The sequence below is a fragment of the Camellia sinensis genome, chromosome 6, assembly GCF_055761805.1.
Source record: "Camellia sinensis isolate YWXY chromosome 6, ASM5576180v1, whole genome shotgun sequence".
NCBI lineage: Eukaryota > Viridiplantae > Streptophyta > Magnoliopsida > Ericales > Theaceae > Camellia > Camellia sinensis.
The window spans coordinates 187,447,645-187,462,920 of NC_138966.1; the positions used below are offsets into that span (position 1 = coordinate 187,447,645).

General features: G+C 32.1%; 2 protein-coding genes and 1 pseudogene across 2 annotated transcripts; all 3 read right to left on the bottom strand.

The window, feature by feature from the left end:
• Positions 1-1,834: 1,834 nt before the first annotated feature.
• On the bottom strand, positions 1,835-3,321 carry LOC145793910 (protein FAR1-RELATED SEQUENCE 6-like). The gene is made up of 3 exons (XM_082876808.1): positions 2,413-3,321; positions 2,191-2,293; positions 1,835-2,100 (listed from the first exon to the last, which is right to left on the bottom strand). The coding sequence occupies exons 1-3, from the start codon at positions 3,319-3,321 to the stop codon at positions 1,835-1,837; spliced, it is 1,278 nt and encodes a 425-aa protein (XP_082732934.1).
• Positions 3,322-3,330: 9 nt separating this feature from the next.
• On the bottom strand, positions 3,331-3,684 carry LOC145793911 (protein FAR1-RELATED SEQUENCE 6 pseudogene; annotated as a pseudogene).
• An 81-nt stretch (positions 3,685-3,765) lies between these two features.
• LOC145793912 (protein FAR-RED IMPAIRED RESPONSE 1-like) lies at positions 3,766-4,575 on the bottom strand. The gene has a single exon (XM_082876809.1). It carries the CDS (start codon positions 4,573-4,575, stop codon positions 3,766-3,768), a length of 810 nt encoding a protein of 269 aa, XP_082732935.1.
• Between the last annotated feature and the right edge of the window lie 10,701 nt (positions 4,576-15,276).

Consider the following 15,276-nt stretch of genomic DNA (forward strand, 5'->3'; position numbering starts at 1 on the left):
TAGCATCTTTGTTGGTAAAAGAAGATTTGTTTGCATGATTTCAGTTTTATATCTTATTCTAGTAGACATCATACTGATTTTAGCCTTCCCAGCAGACATCATACACATGATTCCAACACCTAGTCCCCAACTGAAAGTTGAATTGTCTATAAGGAATAATATGAATTAGATATGTACAAGTAGAATTCAAAGCTGTCAAAACTATTGTACTCTTTTGTGGCAGAAACTACTAGAGAAAGACCAATTCATCACGAACTAACAAACCAAAATAGGTGCAAATATACAGAAATTATAAGTTATTCGCTGTGAGAATGTAAACCATCTGATGATACATTTTTGTATCAATAACTTCACAAAACATTTAACCTAGTGATTTCAACAAACATGAATGGTGTTGCCACCCTATTCACTTACTGGATTCTTTCACTTCATATTTTTGCAAATGTCAACTTCAAGTGTTAACGGCAGTACCTCAAATCAATTGATGTATTGCAACAGAAATTGTCCTCAATGTCGGAAAAAAGCAATCATTCTAATTTCGGAGATGGAACGAAACAAGAATAAGCTATTTTATTGTTGTCCTGATTGCAGTGGGTTTATTGCATGGTGCTTGCCTACAAATTCACAACGTAGGGAGGAAGGACAAGTGCGAATGGACAACACACCAACTGTCACCGAACAACTTCAAAGTATGGGCGAACATCTTCGATTTCAAAGCGAACAACATCAGTTTCAGAACGCGCAGATGCAAAAATTGCAAAGAGACATAAATAGAAATTCGTGTTGTATTAATGGGATCTTCATCTTGCTTGTAATTGGTGTTATATTAATTATGAAGATGTAATAATTTTTATACAAGTTAGAACATGTAATTGGTGTTGTATTAATTATGAAGATGATATGTATGAAGATTTATGATAAATTACAATTATGGATTGAGAAGTATGAATATGTAATCATGTGGATTGTTTGTTATTTATGATCTGGGTTGATTTTGGACAGATTTTGGACAGATTTGTTAATCATGTGGACAGATTTGTTATTCATGTAATCATGTGGGTTGATTTTGGACAGATTTTGTGCTGATTTTGGACACATTTTGTGATGATTTTGGATAGATTTTGGTTTGATTTTGGACAGATTTTAGACTGATTTTGGACACATTTTGTGCTGATTTTGGACAGATTTTGGTTTGATTTTGGACAAATTTTGGACTGATTTTGGACACATTTTGTGCTGATTTTGGATAGAATGTGGACTGTTTGTCTGTGTGTTTGTGTGTTTGAACACATAATGTGGACAGATTTTGGACTGGTTGTCTGTTTTTGAACACATATTATGTATAAAGATTTATTTGTCTATTTGAACACAGGTGCTTCACAGATTTGGACACTGGTTTGAACACTAGTTTTTGACACAGTTTGAACACTGGTTTTCAACACAGATTTGAACACTGGACTGATTGTGGACAGATTTTGGCCTGTTTGTCTGTTTTTGAACACTTTTTATGTATGGAGATTTATTTTTCTATTTGAACACAGGTGCTTCACAGATTTGGACACTGGTTTGAACACTGGTTTTTGACACAGTTTGACCACTGGTTTTCAACACAAATTTGAACACTGGTTTTCACCACAGATTTGAACACTGGTTTTTGACACAGTTTTAAAGACATTTTTTCACACAGGTTTTTCAAGACAGATTCAAGGATAGGCATTTTCACACAGTTTTGAAGACAGATTACAAGGTTCCAACTATCAAAAACTAAATTATTCAAAACAAAATAAACTCCAAGTTTAGTCACATAAAAGGCATTACAATTACAAGATTCCAACTAACGAAAACTACCAGCATGGTCATTGCGGTCTATTTGTACATTCAAGTAAACAAATGAAGACGGTACGGCTCCATAAATTTGATGCGTAGCAATCATGGATTGTTGAGTTGTCATAAATCCCGGTGTGCCTCCAATACAGTCTGACGGGGTCAAAGATTGACTCCATAAATTTGAGTTGGGGCATTCATGAAACTTTGTCTTCTCATAATGTCCACACTTGTCGGGGTGAGAGATGTGCCTCCAATAGCATTGACCATGAGTCCCTATTCAATTAAAATGAAATGTTAAAACCAATTTGCTAAACATTATTGAAAAACAGTTTGCTCGATGTACACGTACCAGCACACACATACTATTTTCTATGCCAACCATATAAGGACAAAGCTCTCTACGTACATTACGTTCAGGTTGAGATTGACATTGACCTTCACCTTCACCTTCAATCACCTTAGTACCCTATATTGACAAAGGTTAATGAATGGCTCAAATGTATGACATGATTACAATAAAATATGAGTTGAATAGAGAGTAATGATACAAAACGGATGGATATGTATGAAAACCAATCAATTTACCTTTGATTTGTTATGTTTTCTTTTGCTTGCCTTCAACCGATTGACTATTTGATCTACTTTGGCGACCTTTCTTTTAGTAACTGGACGACCATTTCGGCGAGCAACCAAAGGACTAAGCAACTTGGTATGACTGATTTCCTTTCTATTAATGCTGCCAATCGGGGAAGATAGGACATTACTAGTAATAGGTGGTACATTACTAGTCGAAGGTGCTACATTACTCCCACCACCTTCATCATCTTTCATCACTTTCACCTTGATTTTATCTAACCCACGGTCAATAAGTTTTATTTTCCCTTCAGAGTTTCCAGCAAATTGTACAATGCCAATCAATTTTCTATTCATCTTATCATACACCTTTGCATTGAAATCATCCCCAAAGCCAGTGTATGTGGTTTTTATGCATGTGTACCCTCTATCCAAATTTTTTCTCCATCGTGGTAGAATGTATTTATTTGGAACCTCATTTATGCATCTTGCAATGAGCACAACGAGTGAGTGAGCACACATGATACCCCTAAATTCAAATAACCGGCACATACATTGCACATCAAATTCAGTCGAATTATAATAGACAACGAAGTCCACATGTTTCATCTTCCCAAAAACTACCACGGCTTCCTTCACAAAATATGTACGAATTGAACCCTCTTCTTTGACAAGAAACGGTTGACAATAAACTAGCCTCTTCATCTTAGCTTGAACTTCTTTGAATTTTGCATTGGTGTACGCATCCTGAAATTGTTTCTCAAAACCATACACAGTTAGGCAATCAAAGACTTTGTGCCGAGACTTGAAGTCAGCTTTCTTCTCTCTCTCTACCTTACTTCTCAAGGCATTGTCATATTGTTCAACAAATTGTTTTAGTGTAGTCTTTGGGTTGACATATCCATCAAAAAAGGCATTCATGCTCTCACTTCATTGTGTCGTTGACATGCCAGCCCAAAAAATATCTTTGACATAGACAGGAACCCATCGATGTCGCTCATCATATAACACCCCCAACCACTGATTCTTATAAAGATTGAATTTTGCAATCATCTCTTTCCATTTCATCTCAAATTCATCTTTTGTGAAAGTGTCATAGACTGCATTTTGCAAATCCATCTTCATGGATTTATATTGGGAATACCCTTTCAACTTCTCCGGAATCTTCTTCATGATATGCCATAAACACCATCGATGTCGAGCATTGGGGAAGACTATTTCTATAGCCTTTTGCATAGCTTTGCACTGATCAGTTATTATAGCTTTTGGAGGATGATCTGACATGCAATTTAACCATGATTTGAATAGCCAAACAAATGTATTAGTGTCTTCGCTAGATAATAGGCCACAACCAAGCAAAATCGACTATCCATGGTGGTTAACTCCTACAAACGGAGCAAATGGCATATCATATTTATTAGTGAGGTAAGTTGTGTCAAATGAAACAACATCTCCAAATTTTTCATAAGCCGCCCGACTCATTGCATCCGCCCAAAACAAGTTTCTTATGCGAAAGTCAGTATCAACATCAATCATATAATAGAAACTCGAATTTTGTGCGCGCATTCTCAAAAAATACTTTTGAAATGCATCGGAATTTCCTTCTCCAAGCCTCAATTTTCTAGCTCTCTCAATGTAATTCCTTGCATCTCGTTTATCAAATGTTAAAGACTCATAACCTCCAGCTTCAACAACCATTGAGTTATAATTCCTAGACACCCCAATCCCTGTTTGATCATTAATTTCTAATCTTCTCTTCACAGGACTAAGGATTTTCTTATTCATTGCAAAATGGCATGAGTTGGTGGGGATCAAGTCATGATTATGCTCAAGGTTGACTGTGGTTAACATGAATCTCCCATCCTTTTGTAGGCTTGCTCGTACCCTTGCTTTGCAATCAATTTTTGTGGACAGAGATGGCTTTAAAGGGTTTACTTCTGATTTTTTAATTCTCTTCCCCGATCGAGAACATTCAATTCCAAAGTATCTTAATTCCCCATCATCGCCAATAACTTGTGTTTTACAAGCTATAGAAAACCCAACATGTTTAGCATATTTCGCATAAAATGTGTACGCTTCTTGCTTTGAGGTAAAACACATACCCCTCTTAGGTTCCTCAACTTCTTCACTCTCATTTAATAAAGGATTCTCAACACTATTTGAATCAATCTCCATTTCTGCTCATTCAAAAATTAAAATGAAATCAAATGATTTAATAATAGATTATTCAAGAATTAATAACAGATTAAACCAAAACTAAATTGTTGTGTTGTGTTGTTTTTTTTTTTTTTCATATCTATCTGACCAAATGGAAATGCCATGTAGGTTCAGTGGTGTGAATGGTACCTAGTAGTTAATCTGAATTGGTTCAAACAGAATTGTTTTTTTTTTTCATACCTATCTGAATTGTTGTGTTGTGTATGTATTCAGCGGTGTGAATGGTACCTAATAGTTAATCAAGTGGTGGGTCTAATAGTTAATCAAGCAAATCAGTGTCAAATGGAAGCAAATAGGATTGAAATCAGTCCCATCGTTGTCTTCAAGGAACCACCATTGGTCTCATTAACTCAAATGTTTCATAAACTTGTAAATCTTCAACTGTTTTTTGAACTGTTATAAACATCTGAGTTCAAACCTGTTTTTTAAACATGGTTATAAAAATCTATCTTGAACTGCTTTTTAAACATCTATCTTGAACTTATAAACATCTAACTTATAAACAGGGGATTTCTAAACCTTTTTTTTTTTTTTCCATATCTATCTTGCTATGTCCAACTCTGTTTGGACCAAACCTATCTTGCTATGTTTGGACCAAACTTAGATGTCTGAACTTATAAACATCTATTTTGCTATGTTTGGACCAAACCTGTTTTTTCTTTTTTTTTCCATATTTATAAACAGGAGATAGAAACTGACCAGATGGAAGTCCAACTCCGACGAAGACGCCGGGCGGTGGAAGATGGAGAAGACGTCGGACGGTGGAGGAGAAGAACGGCGGAGGACAAATCTACAAATGCCGAACGAGACTGCAAATGCCAAACGGTGGAGGAGAGGGCTGACGCCGGAAGGTGGAGGAGAGGGCAAACGCTGGACGGAGGAGGCGACGGAACGGTGGAAGAGAAGCTCAGATCAACTGTGCGGGAATTTTTTTTTTTCTTCTATATACATGAGCTCGATGGATCAACATTTGCATGGAATTTAATTCTTTTTTTTTTTTTTTTTACAGTGCGTGAAACACACGCACTCAATATGCAAATGGCCTTTCAATATGCAAATGGCCTTCAGTTTCACGCCTCACATGCCACCTGTTTAGGGCTCGGTTTAAAGCTCCTCTTCTAGTGGTCCGTAGCGGAACTGTATTAATGAAAGTAAGAGACAAGAAAACATTATATTTATTAAGGATGACAGAGGAGGTGGTAGGCCTTAGCTTTGTGGCACCCACGAGATGAGATGAGCCCATGGTTTGGTTGGACAAAGTGCTTTCTTTAAAGCAATTTTGGGGCCATTGGTTGGGTCTCTTTAATGTTTAGAAAAACGTAGACTTAAAACTAAGGGGTGGTTTGGTGTTTGAGTTGGGATTAAAAAATTATAAAAGGATAAAAAAAAAAAATTTAAAAATTATAAAAGGACAAAAATCACAAAAAGATAAAAAATTTGTCATTCTAAAATTAAAAAGTCAAAAAAGCCAAACAAATGACCAAAAAAGTCTCATGCTAAAAATATCAAAAAATCAACAAAAAAAATTTATTGACAAACGAGTACTAACTCCAATCATAGCATATCCATATGACTCATCAATGTATCTATCTATATGTACAATAATATTATGATAATAATATTTTGAAAAAAGTTTGATTCCTTTAAGAAATGATTTTAAATTCATTTTTAATAATATGACAAATAGTTAGACTTTAATTTGTTGATTTTTAAATTAATCAAGAATTTACATAGAATAGTCCACACTGGACATCGTTACACAACTTTATTTTATTTTTCATTTATATTTTTGTCCTAATAATGAATTATGAGAATAATTTTAGTAGTGGTGGAAATGTGTTTTTATAATTTAATATATTAAAATTTGTGTGCATGGCAATTTTATTTTGAGTGGTGATTCATCCCACTAATTTTTGGACTACTAATAGTTCTAATGAGCTTAAAAAAAAAAAAAACAAACTCAAACCAAAACATCACATCACTTTGGTGGAGACCACTGTGCCACATCATTAGTGATACTCTAGAACTCCCAATTTAGTGCTCTAAAATATTATTCTTTTATTTTTGGTTTCACACTAAATTGAATTGTTTGTTTATATAATTATAATAGTATGATTACAGGAGATGTGGACATATGGAGGTGAGGTGATATTACTAGGCATTGGATAGACGTTATTGTCTTGATTATTTCGAGGAAATTGACCTTGGCCTTTGGTATATTCTAACTTTGGATTTAAATAGATTCTTTTGATAGGAGGATTTGGGGAAGATTTTGATAAAAAAAAATAAAAAAAGTTAGTGAAATATGAATAAAATATGTCTATATTTTACATAATTTTACATATTTTTTTTCTTTTTCTTTTTAAATCTCTCCCTAAATACTCAAACCAAACATAGCATAACATGGAATTAGAGTCATATGTTGCGATGGAAAAATTATTGTAATGGAATTGCTAAGTATTGTGTTACTTTTATTGGTTGTGACAAGTCTTACCAGTGGCTAGAGAGAGAAAAAAACAAAGAGCTACTAGATGATGAGTTATATATGTATATACTAGTTTAAGAAGATTCGTGTGAGCTATGTGCTATTATTATAATACATTTATATTGTGTTTGGAAAAAAAATTTAAATTCATTTTTACTTTTTGTTTTGAGTGTTTTATTTGTTTAGAGTTTTTAAAAATTAATTTCATATTTATTTTTGAAAACTTTTTCTAAGGCGGAAAATTTAGACTAATTGGTCGTCCTTTCAGACGTCCGGCCGGTTGACTAGAACAGTGTTATTTTTTATTTATTTATTTTTTATAATTGACACTTGTTATTTTTTATATTTTAAATAAAACAAAATTTCAAAAAAAATTTAAAAAAAATTATGAGCGTTGAATAGAATTTTGAGTTGTGTGTTTGGTTATGAGTTATAAGTTTTTGTATCAAATATCATATGTCACATCAAAATTCTCTATGCAATTCAAAACTCTTTTCAAAACTCATTCACCAAACAAATTTTTCATACTCAAACCATAATTCCAAAACTCACAAACTCAAAATATAACTCTATTATCAAATCATATTTAAAAAACTCTACCAAACGCTACCTTAAGTTTTATATTTTTTTTAATAATTTTTTTAAAATTAAAATATTGTTCTATGAAATTGAATAGAATAAATCATTAGATATATAATAGAATTTTATGGTATGATATGTATTATTTTTTGATTTGTTATACACCCAATGATGTAAACTCCAATTCTATTACATTTCATTTTGGATAAATTTATGAGTTTTCAACATTTCTTCCGAATTTATAAAGAAAAAAAATTATGGTGTCTAACTTTCTTCAATAGATAAATATAAAACAAATACCAAAATAATTCTTCCATCTAAAAAAAATTACATAGATAATTCACTGAAATAATAAAGAAGTAAAAAAAATGCATATATATATATAAATAACTAATTTTATTAATACATAAATCATACTTGCAAAACAAATGACCAATTTTATTAATAAGTAAATTAATAATTTTTAATGACATGAAAATATTCCCAGTTAACCATTTTGTTAATAAATAAATCATAAACAAATGACCAATTTTATTAATAAGTAAATTAATAATTTTTAATGACATGAAAATATTCCCAGTTAACCATTTTGTTAATAAATAAATCATTAAGTCAATTAACAGTTTTTAATGATATGATAAATATTTTTCAATAAACAATTTTGATAATTTATTATTGCATAGAAGAATTGATTTTTTTTTTCTCCCTGTGTATTGTGTTAAATAAAAATTTATAACAAACGGTAGTTGTAATTTCTAGTATTATATGACCGATTTATATTTTAAACAAATCTTATGGGTGTATTTGTAATTTGTTAAAAAATAAAAGATTTATGTTTCATAATTGACCAAGATTGTTTGCGTAATTACGAAAAAATCCGTTTTATAATTAATTAAGAATGTTCGCGTAATTACAAAATATATGTTGCATCATTGACCAAGAATGTTTGCGTAATTACAAAAAACGTTTCATGATTGATTAAGAATGTTCGCATAATTACGAAAAAATCTGTTGCATAATTGACCAAGAATGTTTGCGTAATTACGAAAAAAATTTCACTCAATATATATGTGACAATTAGTAAATTATTCAAAACAAAAAGGCAAAATCGGAAAGAAAAGACAATCCTCAAATAGTTAAGCGGTTTTCATATATATACTAGTTTAACAAGGCCTTGTGCTTTAACAGTATGTTTAAATTTTATATTTTGATAATTTTTTTAAAATTAGAATATTATTCTATGTAGTTAAATGGAATAAATCATTAGATATGTAATAGAATTATGTGGTATGATATGTATCATTTTTTGATTTGTTGTACACCTAATGATGTAGATTCCAATTTTATTACCATATTATTTTGGGTGAATTTACGAATTTTTAACATTTCTTCCGAATTTATAAAAATAAATAAATAAATTATGATGTGTAGTTTTTCTTAACAGATAAATATAAAACAAATATTAAGATAATTCTCTCATCTAAAAAAAAACTATTAAAATAATTCAACAGACTAATAAAGAGGCAAAACAATATATATATATATACAAATAACTAATTTTATTAATATATAAATCATACTTGCATAACAAATGACCAATTTTATTAATAACTAAATCATTAAGTAAATTAATAATTTTTAATAATATCAAAAATATTTTTCAATTAACCATTTTGTTAATAAATAAATCATTAAGTCAATTACCAGTTTTTAATGATATGAGAAATATTTTTCAATAAATAATTTTGATAATTTATTATTGTATAGGAGAAAAGTTTTTGTTTTTTCCCTGAGTATTGTGTTAAATTAAAATTCATAAAAAATGCTAGTTGTAATTTCTAATATTATAGGACTGATTCATATTTTAAACAAATTTTATGGATGTATTTGTAATTTGTTAAAAAATAATAGATTTATATTTCATAATTAATCAAGAATGTTTACATAATTAGGAAAAAAAACTTGTTTCATGATTGACCAAGAATATTTGTGTAATTATGAAAAAACTGTTTCATAGTTGATTAAGAATGTTATTGTAATTATGAAAAAATCTCCACTTAACATATAGGCTATCAATAATAAACTATTCAAAATAAAATAAAAAAATCGAGAAAAAAAATAACAAACCTCAAACAAGTAAGCAATTCTTATATATATAAAAATTAGATAATTATTAAAATAAGACTTCATAACATTAAATATATTTAACATTATTCATAGCCCAGACCGTAAGACTTGATAAGCAATGCGTTTTGTAAAAAAGTGTGTATAATAGAATTGGCTTGAAATAGTTCAATTGCTAGGAAGTATTGTTGTACATATTGAAAGATAAACTTGCAATGGCTAAGTGATCGGTGATCCCATGAGGGTATTTATCACACAAGACGAAATAATCCGGAAACAAAGTCTGGGTCTTGAAATGCTGGTTTTATAATGGATTTCTAATGAATCCAATGAAAACATTCTGCCTGGTATTTATAACCACAATGACACCCATTTGCTAAAGGTCATAACCTTTGGAAACAATGCATCCATTGAGTTCAAATTTGACTTACCAAATCATTCTGTTTTCTTGCGGGAAGATATACACCTGTTAATTGGAAATGATCAAGTATGGAGAGACACACCATATTATGATGTGGTCACATTTAATCTAACATTTCCCACTTGATCACATTATAATGAGGTGAAAAAAACCCTAAGTTGAGCATGTTTACCTTGGTATCAAAATTTTGCCTCATGTCAACTTTCATCTATGAAATTACCTCATAGATCGACATTTGACTGTGACTTGACCATACGTGCGCACGTTTTTGGCCATACGTGCGCACGTTTTTGTCACCAATTTGACCGCACCTGTACGAATGTGTTCTCCCACTGACAACACATTCCAGATGACTTCAATTCACTATATAACAAGTGAACGACATCAATTTTCAGTGATGGGTTCATAGTCCATACCCAATCACCATTGACGACTTCAGCCGTACACATTTTTCATGTGTCGACCTGCACTGAAATTATTGTTAAGTACTTCCTTTAAGACCCATTCCTGAAGGTTTTCCTTAACACACCTTATTAATGACTTTTTTTGCTGATCAAGCAGACAATATCATCTAGTTAGCATGTTGCATATTATGCACTTTACATCTCATGCTAACTATGATATCCGTACCTTGTCAGTTCCTCTATCTTGTTACCTGACCAAACACATGTTTCCATGCAAAATAGAGTCGCAAAACATCGGTTATCTAGGCGTCCCCAGAGTCATCCGACTATGCTCTTATATAAGTAGCTAAACCATCTAGCTAGGTATTTTTCAATCCCATATTAGCTACATGTTCTCTGAATTTTTCCAAAGACAACCCTTTGGTCATAGGGTCAGCTACCATCTCTTCTGAAGGTATATAACTGACTTTAATTTCACCTCTCTCCATTATGTCCTGAATATAGTGGTAACTTACATCAATATATTTTTCCTTAGAGCTATTTGCTCTACTTTTTATTAATGAGATGGCGGACTGATTGTCATAAAATATATTAACAGGCCTGGCAGGTATACCTAATTGTAAACTGTTAACAAATCTTTTTATCCAGACCGCATTACTAACGGCTGTGCTGCAAGCTATGTATTCAGCTTCCATAGTATACTTTGCAACACAACTCTGTTTCTTACTTAACCAAGAAACTGCTTTCCACCAAACAAGAACACATGACCACTAGTAGATTTTCTATCATCTACATCTCCTGCAAAATCTGCGTTAGTGTATCCTTTTATGTCTAAATCACATAAACCAAAACATAATTTCAAATTTTTAGTGCCTTGTAAATATCTGAATATTCTTTTAACTGCTTGCTTGCCAATGTTCCTTACCTGGATTAGATTGAAACCGACTTACCAATCTGACTGCATGATAGATGTCAGGTCTTGTGCTTGTCATAGCATACATTAGGTTGCCTACTGCCTGGGCATACGGGACATTTCTCATTTCATCAACGTCAAACTTAGTTTGAGGACTCATACTTTTACTAAGACTTTGTCCCTTACAAACAGACGTACTTAAAGAATTACAGTTATCCATATTAAATCTTTTAAGCACCTTGTCTAGATATTTCTCTTGATCTAGATATAATAATTTTGAATTTCTATCTCTTGAAATTCTAATTCCTAGAACATAGGTTGCAAGACTCATGTCTTTCATTTCAAATCTAGATGCCAAGAAATTTTTGGTTTTTATAATCATATCTGGACAATTTCCTGCTAACAATATGTCATTCACGTATAAAGACAATATTGCTAACTTATAATCATTTGTCCAGATATAAACACAGTAATCTAATGGACTTACAACATAACCCATTTCTAAAATGGCTTGGTGGAATTTCAAATACCATTGTCTTGAAAATTGTTTAAGTCCATATAGAGATTTCTTCAACTTGTAGACTTTATCCTCGTTGCCTTGGTTCTGGAAACCATCAGGTTGCATCATATAAATTTTCTCTTTTACTTCTCCATTGAGAAAAGCAGTTTTAACATCTAATGGATGCAATTCCAAATCCATCCTGGCTACTACCGCCATTAGAATCCTTATTGAGGCAAATTTTGCAACAGGAGAATATGGCCTTGTTTGGTTTGTGTTTCTCAAAAAATTTTGGGAAAAATTCTCTACAAATAAATTTTTAAAAGTAGTCAAACCAAACAAATTTTCCCAAATTTTTTTTTCAAAACTTGTTTGGTTTACAAGTTTTCTAAACAAATCTCTCTCTCATACACATCAAATCAATCACTTTTTCCAAAACTCTCTGACAAAATAATTTTTCAAAACATCTTTTGAAAAAAAACCAAACCAAACAAATTTTCGTACTTTTTATCTCAAAACATGTTTCTCAAATATAAACCAAACAAGCCCTATGTATCTACGAAGTCTATTCCAGGTTGTTGAGTGAATCCCTTGGCTACTAACCTGGCCTTGTATTTCTCCAAAGTTCCATCTACTTTGAATTTCTTTCTAAGAACCCATTTGCAACCAATGGCTTTTCTTCTATTCGGAAGATCGGTTAACTCCCAAACATCATTTTTCTTGATCAAGTTAAGTTCTTCATTCATTGCCTCAAGCCATTGTGTAGCATCACTGCTACTCATTGCTTCATTATAACTAGTAGGATCATTTACTAAGTTATTAAGTTCTTCAACTTGAAAAACATAATGATCTTTCAAAACCGTAGATGGACGTCTTGCTCTCTTACTCCCACTTATCTCAGAATTTGAAGCAGGTAAAACAACGTCAGGTAATTTGCGTTTGCTCCCACTATTTGATGGTTCGGGGTAAATATGTGGACTGTGTGACAAAAAAGGAAGAGAAGAATCCTGAGATACTTCAGAGAGCAATTCAATTTGTGCAATAGGAGTAACAAGATCAGTGGATTCAAGAAAAATAGCATCTCGACTTTCTATCAATCCACGTTCGGGATGGTAAAAACGATAACCACTCTCATTTTTGACATAACCAATAACCTTGCATTCCCAAGTTTTGCTTCCCAATTTATCCCTTAAAGGTTTGGAAATAAGTACATGTGCCTTACATTCCCAAACTTTGAGATTTTGAACATTAGGTTTAGTTCCATGCCAGCATTCATAAGGAGTTAGAGGTTTAGCTTTTGTTTCGACTCTATTTAATATCTACGTAGCGGTGGACAAGGCTTCCCCCAAAAAATGAATAAGAAGATCAGCATGAGCCATCATAGTACTTGTCATTTCCATGAGGGTACGATTTCAGCTTTCTGCGACCCCATTTTGTTGTGGTGTATATGGCATTGTAAACAAATGTTTTATGTCATTCTCCTTGCAGAAAGAATCCATAGCTTCATATTCGCCACCTCTATCATTATTCAAGTGTTTAATGGACCGACCAAGTTGCTTTTTTACCTCTAATTTGTATTCCTTAGACTTTTCAATTGCTTCTGATTTGTGTTTAAGAAGGTAGATATGTCCATATCTTGAATAATCATTAGTGAAAGTAATAAAGTATTCCATGCCTCGATGAGTTTTAGTTTTTAAAGGCCCACAAATGTCCGAATGAATTATTTCGAGTAATTCCGATGATTTCCAATGTTTAAAAAATGGCTTGCTAGTCATTTTCCCTTTGATACATGGTTCACATATATCAAAATCATCAGAACATACTTTAGGCAATAAGCCACTTTTAAACATTCGAGACATTTTATTTTTATTAATGTGACCTAACCTTAAATGCCACAAATAAGAACTATTACTAGTAGAAACATGCAAATAATAATCAGAAATACATACTTTATTATCAATAGGAAGAGAGTACATGTCATTCACTCTTACACCTTTCACTAATACACTTCTTTTCTTAATCAATATTGTGTTAAACCTAAAAGTAATCTCAAAACCTTTTTGAGTTAACACTGAAACTGAAATTAAATTTCGCCGAATGTTAGGTACATAAAGCACATCATGAAGCACAATAGAAGTTCCATTAATAGAGAATTGACAATTGTCGATGCCCAAAACATCACTATAGGAGTTGTTGCCCATGTAAACTCAGTGTTCACCAACCTTCTTTTCAGTAAACTCCACAAACATGTCTTTATTTTGCACAATATGCCTAGTTGTAGCAAAATCAATCCACCATGAATTTGATGAAGGTTCAAGCACCATTGCTTCAGAAATTGTCATGGCAACAGGGTTATGATCCGTTTTCTGCTTCTTCTGAGGACAATTGACTTTGATATGACCTTTTTGACCGCACTTGTAACATGGGCCTATTTGATGCTTGTGATGTCGTTTTTGCCATTCTGGCGGTTTCTTCCATCCTTTTTGAAATCCTTTCTTCCATTTTTTCTTGAAAGAAGTCTTCTTTTTCTTGTTGAATAGTGTGTGGGTATTATTCTATGGTTGTGGTGAAGATTGGGCCATCAACAAGTTAGAAGACAATCCTTCTCTACGCCTGTACTTCATTCTTTCTTCTTTCAAAACTAAGAGTACAGACAATGTTACCATTGAAATCTTTCGTCCGTTATGAGTTAGAGATGTGATAACATGATCCCAAGACAATGGAAGACTATTAAGTATGGTAGTTACTTGTATCTTGTCGAACAAAGCGTGACCAGCATTGGATAATTCTTTAGCAATTAATTCTATTTGATTAACATGATCACCAACACTATCATTATCACTCATACGAGTGTTATTATATTTGTTTAAGAGCAATTGAATTTGAGTATCCAATCGAACTCCATACTTACTTTCTAGTACTTCCATTAGTTGTCTTGCAGTTTCATGTTCTTCAAAAAGCGGAATAATATTATTTTTCATATTATGTAATATAGTTGCCTTTGCCATTGCATCATCTTCTATCCATTTATTTTGGAACCAACTAAAATCATCATCTGGTTTAGAAATGGATAATGTATGCAATGTTTTCTTATGTGTAAGAAAATAAGAAATGTGGCATTTCCATGCTCGGAAATTATTTCCATTAAGCATCTCGATTCTTGAAGAATCCATGGTATTTTTAATAGCCATATTAAAAACAAAATGTGTGAACATGAAAATTCAAATGTGAATA